Genomic DNA, 22,333 nt, shown 5'->3' with positions numbered 1-22,333 from the left:
CCATTTGAAGTCAGCCCTTATCGAAGAGATTTGCAAAGCTGCGACATGGTCATCAGTCCACACATTCACATCTCATTACTGCCTTCAGCAGGATACCCGACGCGACAGTCGGTTTGGGCAGTTGGTGCTGCAGAATCTGTTTGGGGTTTAGAATCCAACTCCACCCCCCTAGGCCCATTTTTGTTCAGTTCCAGGCTGTACTCTCAGATGGTTCTTCGTAGGTCAATCTCTCTGTTACGTCCTCACCGTTGTGAGGTCCAGTTGACCACTGTTTATTGTTTTGAGTGAGCCTGGGGCTAGGGATACCCCACATATGAGAACAAGCAGCCTGCTTGTCCTCGGAGAAAATGAAGATACATACCTGTAGCAGGTATTCTCCGAGTACAGCAGGCTGATTTTTCTCACAAACCTGCCCGCCTCCCCTTTGGAGTTGTTCCTTTTCTTTGGTTTTGCTTTATAAGTTGGCTGAAGAGGGACTCTCGCGTGACGGGCGGGAAGATGGCCACTCATGCGTGGTGCGCGCACCCACGCGCGTGAAGGCTCTAGCAAGCTTTGTTGCTAGGAAGATTTTCCGGACCTGGGGCTGCCATGGATGTCACCCACATGTGAGAACAATCAGCCTGCTGTCCTCGGAGAATACCTGCTACAGGTATGTATCTTCATTTTATATGCCCCCTGCCCCTCCCCTCCAACATCCTCACAGTCAGGCAACCCAGGATCACAGTGATAGAACGTTCTACAGCATGCTGTACCAGGATATTAAATGTTTTTGTAATTATTGGCACAACTTCTTCTGATAAGGCAGCCAGCTCACCTAAAATTTACTCAAGTGACGGACAATATTTGGTTAATGTCTAAGTTAACTAGCTATGTTCATGGTTGACCAAGTAAATTTCAGGTGATCTGGCTGCCTTATCGGAAGTAGAAATTTTTCTGATTATTAAAACCTCTTTCTGCAATTCTGTAGGCTGCTCCCCCCTCCCCAATGAAATTAGCCTCCTCTGCCTTCTTCTATTGTAACAGAAGATCCTGTAGGTAGGATCTAGCCAGTAGGAAAGCAGTGGGGAATGGAGCACTAGAAGGCAGTACTAGTAACAGAAAGGGAGGTGGTAATGTGGAATACATTTCTGCATGTAGCAGGAGGTAGAAGACAATTCCAGACCTTTCCCGGCGAGTGGGGTACTATGCACTCCTACAAACAGAGGGAGACTGAGAATTAGTGTGCAGTGCTCTTGTATAAGTGAATGTGCAGCCCTGACCTCAGTATTTCTCAGTCTCTTAGTAGAGGTAGGTGTGCTGTGCAACCCTGCTTTGTGTTTTTTGGATGCGCCGCTTCTGGCCCCTTTTTTTAGTATTAGATTCTGGGGATCTTCACTATTGGGATCTTTGTTTAAATAATAATAAAAAAAAAAGACAAATGTACTCCATTCAAAAAATGTCCCAATTTGATTCTATGAAAGAAGCAGTTCCAACAGCTTTATTGTCCATACACCAATTCATTGTAGCCTAATGATTAAGGAAATGCCCGATTAGTACACCTTAAAAGTGCACAAACCCACATGTCCCCCATCCTCTTTCCTATTTGTTGTTTTGAATTCCACTACTTGTTTTGGCTTGTGCTGCTGCTAGTAATCCTTCTTTGCAGTTCACATTGTAAATGGGAGGGGTGGTTGTGATAGAGGAAGAGATTGCAGCAGTAGTGTAGGTGGGTTTCTGGTGGCAAAGGAGATGGCATCTGGCATACCTAATTAAACTCCAGTTTCTGTAGTAGTTCTATAGCTGCAAAGGTTTATAAAACTGGGAGCCTATTTATAACACCTGGAGAAATTGAGCAGGTACCAGTGATTTTCAACTTTTTCCAACTTGCAGTGCAGTTACAAGGCACAAAACTTGTCAATGGACAAAACAGCGAAGATGACTAAAAAGACAAAAATAAAAAATATATAATAGATGAATAAAAAATGAAGACACTTTTATTAACCATAAAAAAATGATGCAGAATAAAGGAGAAAAGGACTCGACACAGCTGTGTTTCGGCCGGTCAGGCCTGCGTCAGCAGTCTATAAAACAGATCAAAACATATACCGGTATATTAAATGGTAAAATACGACAATAAGTGAACAGTCTGAATGAATAACCAAGTTTTTGATAAAAAGAACTATTTCCAGTGTTTATGGTCTTAGTAGTAACAGTTCAAGTACGGCTCAAGATACATGAAACAAAATATTGAAAATATTTTAAAAGTTTTTAAATTTTTTACAAAATATTTATTAAAATGACAACATGCTTAAAATAAGAGTATATGTGCATGATACAAAGAATAATAAATAAGCACCATCATAATTATATTACTAAATGTACAATGTAAATGGAAACTAAAATATAAATGGTACATGAAGCTATTGAAGAGTTGATTTCGGCCCAGTGGGCGGATCCAGATGGGGGGCTGAAAGTAGCCAGGGCTATGGCCAGGCTGTATCCGGTTTCAGCGGACCGTTTAGAGCAGTTTGCTCTACCTAGGGTGGATGCCCTGGTGACGGCGGTCACTAAGAAGACTACTCTTCCATTGGAAGGTGGTGTGGCACTTAAGGATATGCAAGACAGACGGCTAGAGGCCTCTTTAAAATGTGCCTTTGAGGTGGCTGCTTTTACACTTCAAGCTTCTGTTTGTAGTTGTTATGCGGCTAGAGCTTGTCTCAGTTGGCTACATTCTGTCATGGATTCGATTTCGGAGTCTGACATGCCGGGAACTCAAATGTCGCTGATGGATATTGGGCTGGCATACTTGGCGGATGCCTTGTATGATTTGGTCCGTGCTTCGGCCAAACTCATGGCCTTGACCGCTTCCTCTTGGTGTCTTCTGTGGCTCCGTCATTGGGCCGCAGATATGGCCTCTTAGCAACGGCTCATTAAATTGACTTTCCGAGGGAAATTGCTTTTTGGGCAAGACCTAGAAAAGATTGTTAAAGTTTACTTCTAGGCAGGGAGCCTCGAGGCCACGTTTCACAGAGACACGACGGTATCTCCCAGGGCGATCCAACGCAGCCTTTCAGCGTCCTCGTTTTGGACAGCGTTCTTCCTTTCACAACGAGAAGCATCTGGCTGGACCCCCCCTCTCGTTTGGGGGCTCCTTCTCGGGCCTCCCAATAATGGGGCGCAGGTCCACTCAGGAGGAGAGCAGATCGGTGGTCGGCTTTCTGTGTTTCTTCCAGAGTGGGCCAGAATTACTTCGGACCAGTGGGTCCTCGATGTGGTGCGAGAAGGTTACAAGCTAGAATTCTTCTCTCCCATCACAGACTTTTTTCTGGAGTCCCACTGTGTATCGTGGGCCAAGAGGACAGCGGTTCTGCAGTGTTTGCGAGACCTGCTAAGGATAGGGGCTATTGTGCCTGTTCCTCCTCGAAAGGCGCACAGGTCGGTGCTCCATCTTCTTTGTGGTTCCAAAGAAGGGAGGGGCTTTTCAGCATATTCTCAATCTCAGAAAAGTAAACCAGTTTTTGCGGATTCGTCACTTCCGCATGTAGACATTAAGGGCAGTTATTGCTGCTGTTGAACCAGGCGAGTTTTTGACGGCTCTCGATTTGAGGGAAGCTTACCTGCACATTCCCATTTGGCAGCCCCATCAGAGATTTCTCAGATTTGCGGTGCTGGGTCAGTTTCGGGCCCTTCCTTTTGTAATGGCTATTGCCCCACACACTTTTTCCAAGGTCGTGGTGGTGGTGGCATTCCTGTGGAAGGAGGGGATTCGAGTGCATCCATATCTCGATGACTGGCTGATTTGGGCGACGACAGCAGAGGAGAGTCGAGTGGTCACTGACCGAATGATTGCGGTGTTGCAATCCTTAGGTTGGGTGGTCAATATGGACAAGAGTCATCTGGTTCCTACTCAGAGTCTGGAGTATCTTGGAGTGCAATTCAATATGAAACAGGGGAAGGTGTTTCTCCCCAAGAGGCGAATGATCAAATTGCTTTCTCAGGTACGGACCTTATTGAGTCGTCACGCTTCCCGAGTATAGGACTATGTTCAGCTCCTCGGTTCCATGACGTCGACCTTGGAGGTCATTCCATGGGCATGGGCTCACATGCGGCCTCTTCAGAATTTCCTTTTGAGCAGATGGTTGCCGACGTCGCTGGATTATCAACGACGCCCTTGGTCGAGCCAGGCCAGGGACAATCTTGCGTGGTGGCTCCGGTCAGCCAGTTTGCAGAAGGGTGTTTTTCTGGTGTCTCCCAATTGGGTGGTAGTCGTGATGGATGCCAGCCTTGCGGGCTGGGGGAGCCCATTGTCTTCATCGAGTAGCCTAGGGATCGTGGACCCCTCTCGAAGCGACTTGGCTGATAAATCGTCTGGAGTTGCGAGCAGTCGTGAATGTGCTGCGGAGTTTTCAGGACCTTCTGCAGGGGCAGGCGGTTCGTGTATTCTCGGACAACACCATGACGGTGGCCTACATCAATCAGCAGGGGGGCACTCGCAGTCTTCCCTTGGCAGTGGAAGCGTCTCGTCTTCTAGTATGGGCGGAAGCGCGTGTTCAGAGTCTGTCAGCAGCGCACATTGTGGGTCAAGACAATGTTCAGGTGGATTTTCTCAGCCGGACTCTTTTGGATGCAGCGGAATGGACGCTGCCGGACTCGGCTTTTCGGCTGATCTGTCAATGTTGGGGAAGACCAGTAATGGATCTCATGGCCATGGCTTGCGATGCCAAAGTTCCCCAGTTCTTCAGCCGCAAATGGCAGCTAGGATCCGCAGAATTGGATGCTCTTCTCCAGCCATGGCCGGAACAACAGGTACTGTATGTTTTTCCTCCGTGGCCTCTGATAGGGAGAGTTCTTTGCCACATAGGGCGGCACCGGGGGCCGGTCGTTCTAGTGGCCCCAGACTGGCCCCAATGGCCGTGGTATGCGGATCTTGTTCGAGCACTCTCAGAGCCACCATTGCGACTTCCGGTGACTCCCGATCTGCTGCATCAAGGGACAGTTCAGATGGAAAATCCCTCTCGCTTTGGTCTTACGGCCTGGCTATTGAGAGGAAGAAGGGATTTTCAGGACTAGTCATTGCCACTTTTTTGGGGGCACGGAAGCAGTCTACTTCAGCAGCGTACGCGCAAGAGTGGAAAGCTTTCTCGGTGTGGTGCACTTTGCATACTGAATTGCCTTTTCGGGCAGAAATTCCAGTTATTCTGGAGTTCCTTCAGGATGGTCTTCAAAAGGGATTGGCATATAATTCCTTTCGAGTGCAGGTGGCCGCTCTAGCTTGTTTTAGGGGCAAACTGGACAGTTCCTCTTTAGCAGCTCACTCTGATGTGGTCCGTTTCCTGCGTGGGGCTCTTCGGCCTCATCTACGACAGCCGTGCCCGGCGTGGCATTTGAATGTGGTACTGCGAGCCCTCCAGGCCCCACCGTTTGAGCCTTTGAATAAGGTTTCTGAGATAGATCTAACACTTAAGACAGTGTTTTTGGTGGCTATTGCTTCAGCTAGGAGGATTTCTGAAATACAGGCTTTGTCTTCCAGAGAACCTTTTTTTGCAGTTTTCTGAAGCAGGGGTGTCGATCCAGACGGTGCCGTCGTTTCTACCTAAAGTGGTTTCAGCTTTCCATGTCAATCAGGCGGTTTATCTTCTGTCTTTTTGAACAGAGTATTATCCGGGGGAGTTTGGTTCGCTACGTTTCCTGGACGTGCGGAGAGCCTTGTTTCGGTACTTGCAGATCTCTAACGAGTTTCGACACTCAGATCATCTCTTTGTGCTCTTGTCGGGATTGAAAAGAGGTGAGGCAGCTTCTAAGGCTTCCATTGCTCGCTGGATTAGGGAAGCCATTGGAGCGGCGTATCTGCTACATGGGTGGGCGTCTCCAGTGGCCCTGAAGGCACATTCTACTCGGGCAAAGGCGGCTTCTTGGGCGGAGGCGTCGGCCTTATATCTGGAAGAGATTTGTCGGGCAGCTACTTGGGTGTCCCGTCATACGTTTGCGAAGCATTACAGGCTAGATGTGTCTGCTCGGGAGGATGCGAGTTTTGGGGCAGGAGTGTTGGTGCAGGGAGCGTCTGCGTCTCACCCTACTTAAGGAATGCTTTGGTACATCCTACTAGATCCCTCCCTAGTTCAGCCAACGTTTTTTTCATTTTCCGCGCAGTGTGGCTATTTTTTCCTTCTGGGTTCTCTTTTGCAGAGTTCAGACAGATATAGGAACACAAAAAGGATTCCGATTTCTGGATCAAGTTGCAGTTATTTCGAAGTTCTTATTTGGTTCTCTGTTTTTCATAGTGAGGATGGTTTCTGGTTGTTATTGGTTACATATTTTTGGCCTTGGCAAATGCTTACGAGTGACATACTAACTGAGGAAGGAACTGGCCATCTGGCATCACTGCCTTTAGTTTGCTTATCTCTATCTCCATCTGCTGGTAGGCGGACTTAACCCACTAGTTCCTGGATTCATCTGCTGCGTTAAAGGAAAGAAAATTATTAGGTAAGACATCATTTTACCATCCCTACACAGACACCACATACCAGCAGAAGCAGAATCCTTTACCTCAGTTGCAGGTGCAGAGCATGACTCTCACCTGATACAAAATATGAAACCACAAAAAAACATGCAGACAAAAACTAAAAACAGAGATTCTGGACTCTGCATGTCGTGCAACACCAGAAAAATAGACAAAAATGCCTATCCTCCTGTATAGTGGAAAATAAAGCCGGCAGATGTAAATTTTCAACACTGCAGTCAAAATTCAGTCACTAATCTGAAATTAAAATAATTTTTCCTACCTTTGTGGTCTGATGATTTTATTATTCCAGTCATCTTGTTCTCAATCTTTGGTTCTGCTTTCCTCTGTCTGTGCTTTTAACTTTGTTTCTAGGGCCTCCTTTCCATTTGCAATTTCTTTTCTCACCTCCTGCCCTATTTCTGTTTGGTACTGATTTGTTGCATTCAGCTTTCATTAATTTCTCTGCCGCCTTCTCAAATCTATCTTGTTTTCCCTTCCATTATGTGCAGCATGTCTCTCCCTGTTCTCTTCCCTTCCCTTTATGTGTAGCCTCTCCCCCCTTCCCTTTATGTGCAGCCTGTCTTGCCCTACCCCTTCTATAAGTACATAAGTATTGCTATACTGGGAAAGACCAAAGGTCCATCAAGCCCAGCATCCTGTTTCCAACAGTGGCCATTCCAGATCACAAATACCTGGCAAGATCCCAAAAAAGTACAAAACATTTTATACTGCTTATCCCAGAAATTATGGATTTTCCCCAAGTCCATTTAATAACGGTCTATGGACTTTTCCTTTTGGAAGCCGTCCAAACCTTTTTAAAACTCCAATAAAATTAGCCTCCCCTGCCTTCTTCCATTGTAACAGAAGATCCGGTAGGTAGGATCTAGCCAGTAGGAAAGCAGTGGGGATGGAGCACTAGAAGGCAGTACTAGTAACAGAAAGGGAGGTGGTAATCTGGAATACATTTCTGCATGTAGCAGGAGGTAGAAGACAATTGCAGACCGTTCCCGGCGAGTGGGGTACTATGCACGCCTACAAGCAGAGGGAGACTGAGAATTAGTGTGCAGTGCTACTACTACTACTACTTAGCAAGTGACTGTGCAGCCCTAACCACCTTTACCACATTCTCTGGCAACGAATTCCAGAGTTTAATTACACGTTGAGTGAAGAAAATTTTCTCTGATTCGTTTTAAATTTACTACTCATTGCATGCCCCCTAGTCCTAGTATTTTTGGAAAGCGTGAACAGACACTTCACATCTACCCGTTCAACTCCATTCATTATTTTATAGACCTCTATCATATCTCCCCTCAGCCGCCTTTTCTCCAAGCTGAAGAACCCTAGCTGCTTTGTCGTCCCATCCCCTTTATCATTTTCGTCGCCCTTCTCTGTACCTTTTCTAATTCCACTATATCTTTTTTGAGATATGGCGACCAGAATTGAACACAATATTCGAGGTGCGGTCGCACCATGGAGCGATACAAAGGTATTATAACATCCTCATTTTTGTTTTCCATTCCTTTCCTAATAATACCTAACATTCTATTTGCTTTCTTAGCCGCAGCAGCACACTGAGCAGAAGGTTTCAATGTATTATCAACGACGACACCTAGATCCCTTTCTTGGTCCGTGACTCCTAATGTGGAACCTTGCATGACTTAGCTATAATTTGGGTTCCTCTTTCCCACATGCATCACTTTGCACTTGCTCACATTAAATGTCATCAGCCATTTAGACGCCCAGTTTCCCAGTCTCGTAAGATCCTCTTGTAATTTTTCACAATCCTGCGATTTGAATAACTTTGTGCAGCTTGTCTCGCCCCACCCCTTTCCTTTATGTGCAGCTTGTCTCGCCCCACCCCTTTCCTTTATGTGCAGCTTGTCTCGCCCCACCCCTTTCCTTTATGTGCAGCTTGTCTCGCCCCACCCCTTTCCTTTATGTGCAGCTTGTCTCGCCCCACCCCTTTCCTTTATGTGCAGCCTGTCTCGCCCCACCCCTTCCCTTTATGTGCAGCTTGTCTCGCCCCACCCCTTCCCTTGATGTGCAGCCTCATTTTCCTCTATGGTGTTGTCTTTCCTCCTCCTCCTTTCCCTGCGGATCCTGGAACCTCTTTCCTTACCCCCCCCCCCCCAAGTCCGGTGCCTTTTCATCTTTCTGCACCCCCTCTTCACCCACTGGATTGAATCTCTCTTCCCTAACTGACCTCCCTGTCCAGCACATCTCTCCCTCCTTGCCCCTCAAAAAGAACCTCCTTCCTTGACCCCTTGTGTGCGTCTTCAAAATTATTTCCATTTGTTCTATCTTGTCTTCTTCTTTTTCTTCTCTGTATCTGTTCGCCACTGATCTGTATTTTTTCCACTTTTCTTTGCCTTTATTTACCTATTTGATTTTACCCCTATTCTTTTTTTTCTCTCACTTTTTAGACTCCTTTTCATCTCTTATCTGTCTACTGGCTTTTTTCATCTCCCTCTCATCCCTTCTCCAGCATTCCCGTTGCTCCCTTTGTCTCTCTCCCTAGTCCTACATTTCATAGTACCATAGTGGATGATGGCAGATAAGGACATGAACAGTCCATCCAGTGTGCTCTATATCCTCTGCACATTCCCTCTCAGCCCTCACCTATCCTGCACTAGATCTCATTCCCTCACCAGTTCCAGCTCCATCCCTGTCTCTCCGTTCTTCTCTTGTCTCCATGCTATGCTTTTAATATCTTATTCTCTACTCCCACTCGTATTGCCTCTCTCTAACCATCTTTTTAACCCAATTTCCACCCTCACTAAACCCCTTCAGAGACCCATCCCCTTCCTCTGATATCCCTTTTCAGTGCCAGTTCCTCTCCTCTGTCCAGTCTACCAGGTCACTCACATTATGTGTCAGCCTTGCTTATTCCCCCAACCCATCAACACACCCTCACTCTTACCTACTAATTGCCAGATCCTCGCTATCCCCTAAAAAGTCTCTCTCCATCTCTCCCTTCCATAGTCCCCCCCCCAAACACTCTCCAACTCAGTCCCCAATTCCCAATCATCATCTTCTCTGTTCCCCTAGCTCTGAGTCCCATCTTCTGCTCTTTCCAGGGTCTCCAGTCCATTTGACATTTTCTTCTCTCTCTATGTCCACCATCATTCCCTCTGTCCTGTCCTGCATCTGCCCACTCACCACCCCTACCCCTTCTAGTGCCCCATCTTTTCCCCCTCATCCAGGGGCAGGTATCTCTCAATTGTTCTGTTTCCATTTTTGGGTTCAGTGTCTTTCCCACTCTTCCCTCTGCTTACCTATCTTCCCCACTCGGCATCTCTCTCCTTTCCTCCATTACTCCAGCCTCTCTCTCTTGCTCTCTTTCTCATTACCTTATCCAATCGCTCTTCTCTCCAGTTCACACCTCCTCCTACATCCCTGCCTGCCCTGTGGTCAGGCATCTTTGTTTCCCTGCCTACCCTGTTCTGCTCAGCTGATGGACATCATCTTTTCTCCTTTTTCTCTCTCGCACCCCCTTCCCCCCCAAGGTCAGGCATCTTCCACCCATGGCCCACCCCGAACTGACATCTTCCACCTGCCCCCCCTCCTCTGAGGTCCACCAACTGTTTTTATTCCTTTCCTCATCCCTTCCCCCCCCCCCCCCCCCCCCAACGGTCTTCCAACCTTCTCTTTCAGTGCCAGTCAGCAGTAGTAATCGAGGCAGGCTGGTCCCTGAAGTTTTTTTTTCTGCAGCTCCCACCTAAGTGGGGACAAGAAGTTGCATCAGAGGAAGTGAGCGCTGGAGAAAGAAAGCTTCCAGGATTGGCCCTGCCTTGATTGCTGGCACTGAATGCAAAGATTAGAAGAGCGTCGGGAGGGAGGGGGGAGGAAAGGAATAAAAACAGTTGGTGGACCTCAGGGAGGCATGGGTGGAAGATACCGGTTCAGGTGGGGGTGCAGGGCGCGGGTGGAAGATGAAACTTCATATATCCTAGCGGAAATCCCCATTGGATTCCCGTGGCATATCGGGATTTCTGTGGTACATCGGTTGAAAAATGCTGGTTTAATTAGTGTGAGCTCTGTTTGTAAAGTAGCTGTAACATTTTTCACATGCTAAATGCCTGGATTTCTGCAAACTCAGTAGGTAGTTTTACCTCAGTTTGCTGTAGTAATCATAATTAGATACTTTTTTCCTTTTTGATTATTTCAGGACAAAAAATACTTTTACACATCTGTACCTGCTTATTTTTTTATGGTTACTTTTTCCAAGGCACAACTATGCACTCGAGTAAGATGAAAGGTTTCCATTTTCTCCCCTCCCTAAAAAAAATTTTTTCCAACCTTAGTGCTGACTTCTTAAATGAAGAAACTGACAGCTGCTTTTGAAATATTTAAGAGACCTGATCTTAATCTCTTTACTTTAAGGTACTGTGGATACCTTGTTGGTCCACATGAATGTATGGGGAGTGTGGAGGGAATTAAAATCTGCAAAAACAGACCGATGGAGGTATCACCTTAAGTATAGACTGTTGTGTGTTGTGCAGATGGTCCCAGTCACACATTGGTCAATTCATCCTTCTGTGTCCATGAGTGATGAAAGAGAGGGAGGCTCTCATATCTCCTTTAACTTAAGAGCCATCAACGGACGCACACAAAATTTGAAGACAAATGAATGGAAAGCATATTGGAAATAATGGTGTGAAAAAATACACTTAATACCCAAAGTAGAAAAGCATGCAACCAGAATTTCTAGCACCGGCTCTTGCCCTAGGAAATAAGCATGTTGAGGGTCCCACCATGATATAAATAACAGTTTTAACCTCACAGAACATGTGAATGCCAGTACCTTTGGCTGTATAAACTACTGTAATTTGGTGTAATTCAGAGTGTTCTCTCTTTCTCTGCTGTTTTCCTATTTACCCCCTTTGCTCCTCTTATTTTTATTTTTATATTGTAAGTAACCTTGATTATATTGAAGGCAATATAGAAAATATAAGAAAACCAACACTTTTCTCCTTTAACTAACACCGCTTAATATATGTGGGTAAAATAGTTTTGCCTGTGTCTTTATTGTCCCTTATCTTTATTTATTACATTTGTACCCCGCGCTTTCCTACACAATGCAGGCTCAATGCGGCTTACATAGTAATTTGAAATACAAAGTCTTATAACAGAAAATTCAAAACGATAGTGAAACATTATGAAGTTGAGCTTGATAAATTGAGTTTTATATTGTATGATTAGGATAAAATAGGGTAGACAGGATAGGATAATATAAGTTGGGGGAAAAGGGGTAAGGAAGGATATAATAAAAGGGAGATGGAGAAGAGAAGGATGGGATGCGTAGAGAGGGAATGGGGAGGAGGGATAAGTAAAACCAATGATGAGGTCGGCATCTAAGTCAGAACAGAAATGGGAAAGGAAGTTGGTAAGATTAGGTTGGGACATTGGAGTAGGCTTGCTTAAAGAGGTGAGCTTTCAACATTTGCCTTCTGTTGTATTACTGGACTGTTAACATTCCTGATCACATCAGTCTTGAAATTGTATAGTTACCTGTGTGTGTGTGTGTGTGTCTCTCTCTCTCTCTCTCTCTTGTGTCTAGAATTGTTATTGCAGATAAGCCCTAGGGATTGATTATATTGACCTGTTGGGAGTTGTAATAGTGACACAATTTATTTTTGCCATTTTGTTAGGAGGAGAGAGTGAAGGAGGAGTCAGCAGAAGAACCGTCTAAACAAGCAGAACCAGAAAGTGAAGAGAGCGATTTGGGTAAGCCAAAGGTCTGCTCCATTCAAACCCTGCCATATCTCAGGTGCATAAGAACATAATAGCCACACTGGGTCAGACCAATGGTCCATCTAACCCAATATCCTGCTTTCAGCAGTGGCCAGTCCAATTTATCAGTACCTGGTGTCAAGCCTCTTAAGACTTGTTAACTGTAAAGTCTCAATATCTTGAAGTATAACCTTGGCACACCAGAACACACCTGAAGTCTCTTTCTTTTCTGAAGTTTCTTTTATTGAATAAATACAGATAATTTACTCACAGTCAGATGTTCATAAGTGTTGCCCCAGGGCCCAGAGATTCTGTAATTCTGAGAGCTGTATCAGTGGTTGGAGGTAGAAATCTGAGGAGCGGCAGCTTTATTGCAGAGGTGAGAAAATAGTCGAATAGGTGGAAGTAGCTCAGAGCTGCGTGATTGGAGAGCGCAATATCTCATTAGAAAGATATATTCAAGGTAAAAAAACAAGTTCGTTCCAAGGAGTGAAGCAGAACAAGTGCTGTCTGAAGCAAGATGGAGGATGCCTCATGGCGAGAGAGACAGGGAGGTCAAGAAGACTCATACAGGCCCAGGGAGGAGAAGGTAAAGACCAGTGGGGACAGAGCCTGCCATTGGGTAGCAAGGGGTGGTCCTAGAGGACAGCCATCGATTGGAGGGAAGGGTCATACCTGGCTGACCGCTCAGGACAGAGACTGTAAGAATGACCAGGAAATGATAGCAGGTAGACAAAGGAGCCAAGCTTGGCTGAGAAAGAGAGGAGGTCTGGGCAGCAGCACAAACCAATGGTAACAGTTCTTACACAGACAGGCAAGTGTGGCTGCATTGACTGTGAGCTACATTACACACAATGCATTGCTTACGTATCTTTGCAGTGGGAACTGCAGCAATGAAGATCCTTAGAAGTGAGAATGACAGTAAAGGCATTAAACACATTTTAGAGTCACATTATAAACTAGTGCAAGGCTGTCAGAGGGCAGAACACCTGGTTACATCCCAAATAGTAGCAAGATTCCATTCTACTGATCCCAGGGATAGGTAGTGGCTTTTCCCATGTTTATCTTAATAGCAGATTATGGACTTTTCCTCCAGGAACTTGTCCAAACCTTTTTTTTTTTAACTCAGATATGCCAAGCTGTTTCCATTATATCCCAAGGATCAGTCTGGACAAGTGGGTTGTGACAATCTGCCTTCAGGTTCAGATAGAGAACTCTAATGAGTTGTGCTTCATAAGCTCCTGTGCTTAACAACCAAGCCAGTATTCTCTATCTCCAGCAGGTGGGATAGCAGCTCCTGTGCGCTGTGGTGACTTCTGTGTGGCCTCCTGTGCTGCTTGCAGGTTCAGTTGCGTTTGGGGTTAAGAATAAAATGTGCCTCGCGTGTAAACCTAGTGGTCTAGGTCTCTCCCTTCTCCCCTGTTGCCACTTTCTTCTTCTTTATCTCAGTCTTCCATTCTTTCTTTCTCCTGCCTCATTTGTATATAAAAAAAGGTAGCCTCCTGTTCTTTTTGAGAGTGGTTGTGCTGTGGGAAGATTGTGGGGCTTCAGTGCCTTGGATGTCATGAAACTGACTGTTTTCTGGGAGTATATTTATTATTCTTTGTCTGAGCTTATTAAGTCTTGTGCGCACTGGAGGGGTAAACTCTCAACTACCGGTTCCTGCATACTTGAGTGGAGGAGTAGCCTAATGGCTAGTGCAGCAGTTTGATCCTGGCAACCTGGGTTTGATTCCCACTGCAGCTCCTTGTGACCTTGGGCAAGTCACGTAACCCTTGATTGCCCCAGATACAAAAAAAAAAAACAACTTAGATTGTGAGCCCCCTAGGGACAGAGAAAGTACTTGTATATAATGTGTACAGCACTGCGTACATCTAGTAGTACCTTCTCTCCTACCCCCTTCCCCCTTCTCAGCTTCTAATCTTCATCGCCTTCTTCCCTCCATTTTGCCCTCCCCATTCTACCTGAGTACCTCTCGCCTTCGTGGCCACACCTCTCCTACTCTCCTCCGCTCTCTTTTACTCCTTCTCTTACTGTCTGCCGGTGACATCAATCCCAATCCTGGCCCTCCTCTTCTGCCCTCTCCCTTCTTATGCAGACCACATCACAATGTCTCTAATCTCATCTCTATTCCTCTCCTTCCACCTTCCTTCTTTCCCTTCTCTTGCGCCTTTTGGAATGCCACGTCCATCTGTAATAAACTTTCCTACATTCACGACCTTTTCATTTCTCGTTCTCTCCATCTACTTTAACTGAAACTTGGCTCTCCCCTGATGACTCTACTTCCGTTGCGGCCCTTTGCCATGGTGGCTATCTTTTCTCTCACACCCCTCGCCTTACCGGCTGCGGCGGTGGTGTTGGATTTCTGCTCTCTCCCTCCTGCAAATTTCAACCTCTTCTCACACCCCAGTCTCACTGTTTTTCGTCCTTTGAAGTCCACTCAATCAACCTCTTCACTCCCCTGCCTCTCCGTCTTGCAGTCATTTATCGCCCCCCCTGATAAATCTCTTCAATCCTTTCTCACTGACTTTGACGCCTGGCTCTCCTTTCATAATCCTTCATCCCCCTCCATTATCCTTGGGGACTTTAACATCCAAGCTGATGATCCATCCGACTCCTATGCCTCCCAATTCCTTGCCCTAACGTCCTCATTCAATCTTCAACTGTGCTGCTCGGCACCCTCTCACCAAAGTGGTCAGTGTCTTGACCTTATCCTCTCCTCTAACTGCTTTCCCTCGAGTTTCTATTCCTCTGATCTCCCCCTATCCGACCATCATCTAATAACTTTCACTTAAGTGCCCTCCTCTCCAGTCTCACCCAATCTCATCCCCCACTTCTATGAATCTTCAAGCTATTGACCTCTTTAATCTATCCTCTTGTGTCTCTAACCTTCTCTCTACCACCACTCTATCTAAGTCTGTGAATGAAGCTGTTTCTTCCTATGATACTATTCTCTCTTGACACTCTTGCCCCTCCCATGCCCCGTCCTGCTAGGAGTACCAAACCCCAGCCTTGGCTAACCTCTAGAATCTGCTATTTTCGCTCCTGCGCCCATTCAGCAGAATGTTCTTGGCTTAAATCCTGCACCCATGCCGACTTCACTCATTTCAAATTCATGCTAAACGCCTTCCAATCTGCCCTTTCACTTTCCAAACAAGATTACTTCACCCATTTGACTAATTCCCTTGGTTCTAACCCTCGACTTCTCTTCGCTACACTGAACTCTCTTCTCAAAGTACCTCCTCCCCTATTCCCCCTTCTCTTTCTCCTCAGACCCTAGCTGATTACTTCCATGATAAAATCCGTAAGATTAACCTTGAATTTTTATCCAAATCCTCCCCACCTCTCTCTCCCTTAGTCCTCACCCCCTACTGTCCTTCCTCTCCTTCCTTCTTTCTCCTCTTCCTCAGACGTTTCTACTGAAGAAACTGCCCTTCTTCTTTCCTCCTCTAAATGTACTACCTGTTCCTCTGATCCCATCCCTACTTACCTACTTACCACTATCTCTCCTACTATCATCCTTGTCATCTGTCACATCCTAAATCTTTCACTCTCCACTGTATTCCTACGGCCTTCAAACATTCTATTGCCACTCCACTCCTTAAAAAACCCTCACTTGACCCTACATGTCCCTCCAATTATCGCCCCATCTCCCTTCCCTCTCCAAATTACTTGAGAGCATCGTTCACCACCGTTGTCTTGACTTTCTCTCTTCTCAACCTATTCTTGACCCACTTCAATCTGGTTTTCGCCCTCTTCACTCTACTGAAACTGCACTTACTAAAGTCTCTAATGATCTGCTTCTGGCTAAATCCAAAGGTGTCTATTCCATCCTCATCCTTCTTGACTTATCCGCTGCTTTCAACACTGTTGACCACACCTTACTTCTTGATACGCTATCCTCGCTTGGTTTCCAGGGCCCTGTTCTTTCCTGGTTCTCTTCCTACCTCTCACTTTGTACTTTCAGTGTTCACTATGGTGGATACTCTTCAACTTTCCTTTCGCTTTCAGTTGGTGTGCCTCAGGGATCTGTCCTTGGCCCACTCCTTTTCTCCATCTATACCTCTTCTCTTGGTGCCCTAATCTCTTCCCATGGCTTTCACTACCATCTTTACGCTGATGACTCTCAGATCTACATCTCCACTCCTGAAATCTCAACCTTAATCCAAAAAAAAATCTCTGCCTACTTGTCTGACATTGCTGTCTGGATGTCTCAATGCCATCTCAAATTAAACATGGCTAAAACCGAACTTCTCATTTTTCCCCCTAAACCCACCTCCCCTATTCCCCCTTTCTCTATCTCTGTTAATAGCTCTCATATCCTCCCTGTCTCCTCGGCTCGCAACCTTGGAGTCATCTTCGATTCCTCTCTCTCCTTCTCTGATCATATTCAACAAATCGCCAAAACCTGTCGCTTCTTTATCTTCAACGTTAGCAAAATTCGCCCCTTCCTTTCTGAACACGCCACCAAAACCCTTATCCACACCCTTGTTATTTCTCGCTTGGACTATATTGTAATTTACTTCTCACTGGTCTTCCACTCAATCATCTCTCTCCTCTCCAATCTGTCCAGAATTCTGCAGCATGACTTATTTTCCGCCAAAATCGTTATGCCCACACTAGCCCACTCCTCAAATCACTTCACTGGCTCCCTGTCCGCTTCCGTATACAGTTCAAACTCCTCTTACTGACCTTTAAATGCATCCACTCTATGACCCTTCATTACCTCTCCTCTCTCATTTCTCCCCACATTCCTCCCCGTGAACTCTACTCTCTGAACAAATCTCTTATCGTCCCCCTTCTCCTCCACCGCTAACTCCAGACTTCGTTCCTTTTATCTCGCAGCACATTATGCCTGGAACCGTCTTCCCGAACCCATAGCTCCATCTCTACCTGTTTTTAAATCTATGCTGAAAGCCCACCTTTTCACTTCTGCCTTTGGCTCCTAACCACTACTCATATGCCCTCCTCCTCTTTACCCATTAATTCCCTTGCCCGTTAATGTCTTGTCTGTCTGTTCTACCTAGATTGTAAGCTCTTTGAGCAGGGACTGTATTTTTATGTCAAGTGTTCAACACTGCATGCGTCTGGTAGCGCTATACAAATACTATTAGTAGTAGTGCTATAGAAATGAGTAGTAGTAGTACTTTGCTTTACTTCTGTGGATATGCTGCTTTTACTTTGGACATCGGTACTCAGTCTCCGCTCCGATGGCTATTTTGGTGGGCTCAGTGCAGCTTCGGTGACCATTTTGTCAACTGGTTTCTCGCTCCCTACTGTGTCACTGAATGTTGGTTTTGCAAAGGTAGAAGTGTCTGCCCTGCTGTTTTCACCTGAATTTGTTCTTTTATTTCATCAGGCCTTTTTATTAAAGTCAGTTCAAACTGCTTCTCCTTCTTCCCCTCACGTTGCTTTTGAGGAGCAGGTTCCTGAGAAATGAAAACTTTGTTTCGCAGGATTTGGAGAATGTTCTTCTCGGGACTCAGAGGAGGTTTTATCTGTGTATTCTGACTGTCCTAGTTTTGCAGATAGCCCTGACTTAGACATTTCAGAAGCAGACTGGGAGGTGATGATCCTCCTAGGCTGTTTTTGAGAGTGGGAGTTGGTTCAATGGTGACTTTAAACATTTCTTACCCTGCTTCTCAGTTCTGTAGTTCTTCTCCATTTATTATGTCAGGTACTAAGAGACCTCCTGTATCTTTTCATATTCATGAAGCTATGCATGAGCTTATTGCAGCTCGGTGATATACACCAACTTCTGTTTACCACATCCTCTGGTAATGAGTTCCAGAGAGTGAAGAAATATATTTTTTCCTGTTTTGTTTTAAAAGCATTACCATGTAACTTCATGGAGTGTCACCTAGTCTTTGTACTTTATTCTTTGTCGATTTACATTTATTCATTCTAATCCACTCAGGATTTTATAAACCTCTACCATGTGTGAATTGTCTCTTCTCCAAGCTGAAGAGCCTTAACCTCTTCAGCCTTTCCTCATATGAGAGAAGTTCCATCCTCCTAATTATTTTGGTTGCCCTTCTTTGAGCCTTCTCTAATTTCGCTATATCTTTCTTTGAGATACGGCTACCAGAATTGCACACACTTCCTCATTGGCTTTCCAAACCAGTCCATAGGAGTGAGTTGTTCTCCTGCCAGCATGTGGAGACTGAAACTACTAAGGCTGTGACATTGCCCTATAAGGGATCCTGTACATCCCTGAACCAGCCAGTTTTCTCATTCTCCAGCAGATGGTAAGTAGCTCCTGTGCATTCCAGTACTGGTGTGGGGAGACCAGTTTTAGGGGTTTCCTTTTGGGATGAACTTAGTTTCCTTAGAAAAGAGCCTCTGGGTTGGTGATTTGGGGGTGCACACTCTGGGCTCTGGGTCCTCCCCTCCCCCCACCTGAGCTGTTGTTTCTTTGTGCATTGATCCCTCCCCCCACTTTGTGTCCTGGGAGGGGTTGCTTGAAAGCCCCTGGTTGCAGACAGGCCAAAAAAAAGGGGGGAATGTTTTGTCTTTTTTTTTTTTTTTTCCTGGAGCATTTAAGGCTGGCCTTTTGGGTTCAGGGGTGTTGTCTCCTGAGGAGTTCTGTTGATGGCAGCTTCGACTGAGGAAAAACCAGTGCTGTGGGGCATGTTGTGTTCTTGTGGCTCCACGTGGCCTTTGCCACTTGAACATAACAATAACCATACTGGGTCAGACCAATGGTCCATCTAGCCCAGTATCCTGCTTCCAGCAGTGACCTGGCCAATCCAGGTCAAAACCCAATTAGTAGCACCGTTCCTTGCTACCTGTCCCAGGGCAAGCAGCAGCTTCCCTCATGTCCATCTCAATAACAGACTATGTATTTTTCCTCCAGGAGCTTGTCCAACCCTTTTTTAAAACCAGATATGCTAACTGCCGTTACCGCGTCCTTTGGGAATGAGCTCTGGAGCTTAACTATTCTTTTGAGTGAAAAAATATTTCCTCCTATTTGTTTTAAAAGTATTTACATGCAGTTTCATTGAGTGTCCCCTGGTCCTTGTACTTTAAATCGATTCACCTCCACCGTTCCACACCATTCAGGATTTTGTAGACTTCAATAATATCCCTCCTCAGCTGTCTCTTTTCCAAGCTGAAGAGCCCTAACCTCTTTCAGCCTTTCCTCATATGAGAGCTGTTCCATCCTCTCTTATCATTTTGGTCGCTCTTCTTTGATCCTTTTCTAATTCATATATATATCTTTTTTGAGGTACTGCGACCAGAATTGCACACAGTACTCATGGTGAGGTCGCACCACGGAGCAATACAGAGGCATTAACAATATTTTTAGTCTTATTTTGCATCCCTCTTCTAATAATTCCTAGCAACCTGTTTTTTTTTTTTGTTTTTTTTGGCAGCCACCACACACTGGGCAGATGATTTCAAAGTATTGTCTGCGATGACACCTAGGTCTTTTTATGAATGCTGTCCTAATGTGGACCCTAGTGACAGATAACTATGATTCGGATTATTCTTCCCAATGTGCATCACTTTGTATTTCTCTACATTAAATTTCATCTGCCATTTGGGTGCGCCCAGTCTTCCAGTTTCATAAGGTCTTCCTGCGATTTTTCACAGTCTGCATGCGTTTTAACAACTTTCATCAGTTTCGTGTGATCTGCAAATTTAATCACCTCACTCGTTCCAATTTCCAGATTATTTATAAATATGTTAAATAACACCGGTCCCAGTACAGATCCCTGCGGCACTCCACTATTCACCCTCCTCCATTGAGAAAAATGACCATTCAACCCGACCCTCTGTTTTCTGTCCAATAACCAATTCTTAATCCACAGAAGGACATTGCCTCCTATCCCATGGCTCCTTAATTTTCTCAGGAGTCTCTCATGAGGTACTTAAGCTTTCTGAAAATCTAGATATACTACATCAACAGACTCCCCTTTATCCACATGTTTATTCATGCCTTCAAAGAAATGAAGCAAGTTAGTGAGGCAAGACCTTGCTTGGTTGAACCTATGCTGACTCTGTCCTATTAAACCATATTTGTTTGTGTTTTCAATTTTTTTTTTTAATAATAGTTTTCACTATTTTGCCCGGCACTGAAGTCAGGCTTACCGGTCTGTAATTTTGAATCGCCCCAGAACCCTTTTTAAAAACGTTTCATTGGTCACCCTCCAGGTACTAAGGATGATTATAACGACAGGTTACAGATTACTAGCAGCAGATGATTTATCACTCTTTAACTTGTCACTTTGGCTCAGTACATCTTCCAGGTTCACTGAGATTTCTTTCAGTTCCTCCGCATCGCCACCCCTGAAAACCATTTTGGTTTAGGTAGATCTTTTAATCATCTTCAGTAAAGACCGAAGCAAAGAATTCATTCATTTTCTCCGCTGTGGCCTTGTCCACTCTGAATGCTCCTTTTGCTCCTTGCTGATCCAACGGTCCCACAGATTCTCTCAAAGGCTTTCTACTTGCGATGGACCTGAAAAAAGTGTTCCTATGAGTTTTCGTCTCCATGACAGGCAGACTGGGAGTCTATCTGTACTCCTATCTCAACAACTGGCTCGTGAAGAACACGTTGCGGGATGGTGCTCAGGAGTCCATGCAGAGAATTATTTGAGTGTTAGAGCTACTAGGGTTTGTTTTAAATAACTGCAAGTCCTATTTGCTCCCTGTGGCACAGGCAGATGCTCTTGCCCTCGTTATTCAAGTTCTAGCAACTGGCAGGTCACAGTCCGGCAGATGTTGAGATTGTTGTGCCATATGGCCTCTACTGTTCATGTGACACCCATGGCGTGTTTTCACATGAGAGCTGCCCGGTGGACCCTAGCATCCCAGTGTTGTTAGGCCACGAGGAACCTAGAGAATGTCTAAGTTACAAGTTCTTCCAGAGCTGGTTCAGTCCCTTCTCTGGTGGACAATTCAATCCAATATGACTCTGGGACTCCCATTCCAAATTCCACAGCCCACGAAGGTGCTGATGACGAATGCATGCCATCAAGGTAGGGAGCGCACTTAAATGGGTTTCATACTCGAGGTGCTTGGCCAGCCCAGGAATCAGATCTCCAAATCAACCTACTGTTGCTCCGGGCAATCTCGAACTCTCTGAAGTCTTTCAGGGATCGGCTGAACAGCCAAATTGTACTCATTCAAACAGACAATCAGGTTGCCATGTATTACATGAATAAGCAGTTGGGCAAGGATCACACCCTCTGTGTCAGGAGGCTGTCCGATGTGGTGTTGGGAGTACCAGCAGCTCCTCAAGGCCAGTTACCTGGTGGGCAAATTCAGCCTGGCCGCCAGGCTGAGCAGGGTCATACAACCGCATGAGTGGTTCCTTAGCAATTGCATGCCCACGAGATCTTCTCACCCCTTAGTGGATCTATTGACTTATAAGTGCATTCATTCTGCAGCTCCTCAGTATCTCTCCACTCGCATCTCTCCCTACACTCCTCCCCGGGAACTCCTTTCACTGGGTAAATCTCTCTTACCTGCACCCTTCTCCTCCACCGCTAACTCCAGACTCCGTTCCTTTTATCTTACCGCACCATATGCCTGGAATAGACTTCCTGAGCCGGTACGTCAAGCTCCATATCTGGCCATCTTCAGATCTAGGCTAAAAGCCCACCTTTTTGATGCTGCTTTTAACTCCTAACCCTTACTCACTTGTTCAGTACCCTTATCGTATCATCCCCACCTTAGCAATTCCCTTATCTCTTATTTGTTCTGTTTGTTTGTCCTAATTAGATTGTAAGCTCTGTCGAACAGGGACTGTTTCTTTATGTTCAAGTGTACAGCGCTGCGCACATCTAGTAGTGCTATAGAAATGATAAGTAGTAGTAGTATCTGTTTGCCACTGAGTCCAATCACAAAGTCCCTCAGTTCTAGGCTCAAGGCCCAAGACAGGCTAGTGTCAGATGCCTTCCTCTTCCTTTGGGGAAGAGGACTTCTGTATGCGTATCCTCTCATTTCTCTTGTGGGAAAGATTTTGCTGAAACTCAAGGAAGACTGTGGGACCATGATCTTGATCGCTGCCTGCAGGCTCCAGGGGATCTGGTTCCCTCTTCTGTAGTTATTCTCTTAAGAACTGTAGAGATTTAAGTGTTCTGACCCTCATCATGCAGAACGAGGGCTCTT

The 22,333-nt window shown here is 45.5% G+C and overlaps 1 protein-coding gene across 1 annotated transcript in view; it reads left to right on the top strand.

Annotated features, from left to right (window-relative positions):
- Positions 1-22,333, top strand: part of ST13 (ST13 Hsp70 interacting protein) — a 201,386-nt gene that overhangs the window by 18,944 nt on the left and 160,109 nt on the right. Inside the window, exon 3 of the mRNA XM_030203001.1 lies at positions 12,133-12,208. Coding sequence (XP_030058861.1) covers positions 12,133-12,208 — 76 coding nt within the window. The remainder of the gene's footprint in view (positions 1-12,132; positions 12,209-22,333) is intronic.

The sequence above is a fragment of the Microcaecilia unicolor genome, chromosome 1 (genome assembly GCF_901765095.1).
Source record: "Microcaecilia unicolor chromosome 1, aMicUni1.1, whole genome shotgun sequence".
Taxonomy (NCBI): domain Eukaryota; kingdom Metazoa; phylum Chordata; class Amphibia; order Gymnophiona; family Siphonopidae; genus Microcaecilia; species Microcaecilia unicolor.
This window is presented reverse-complemented; position numbering and strand designations above follow the sequence as displayed.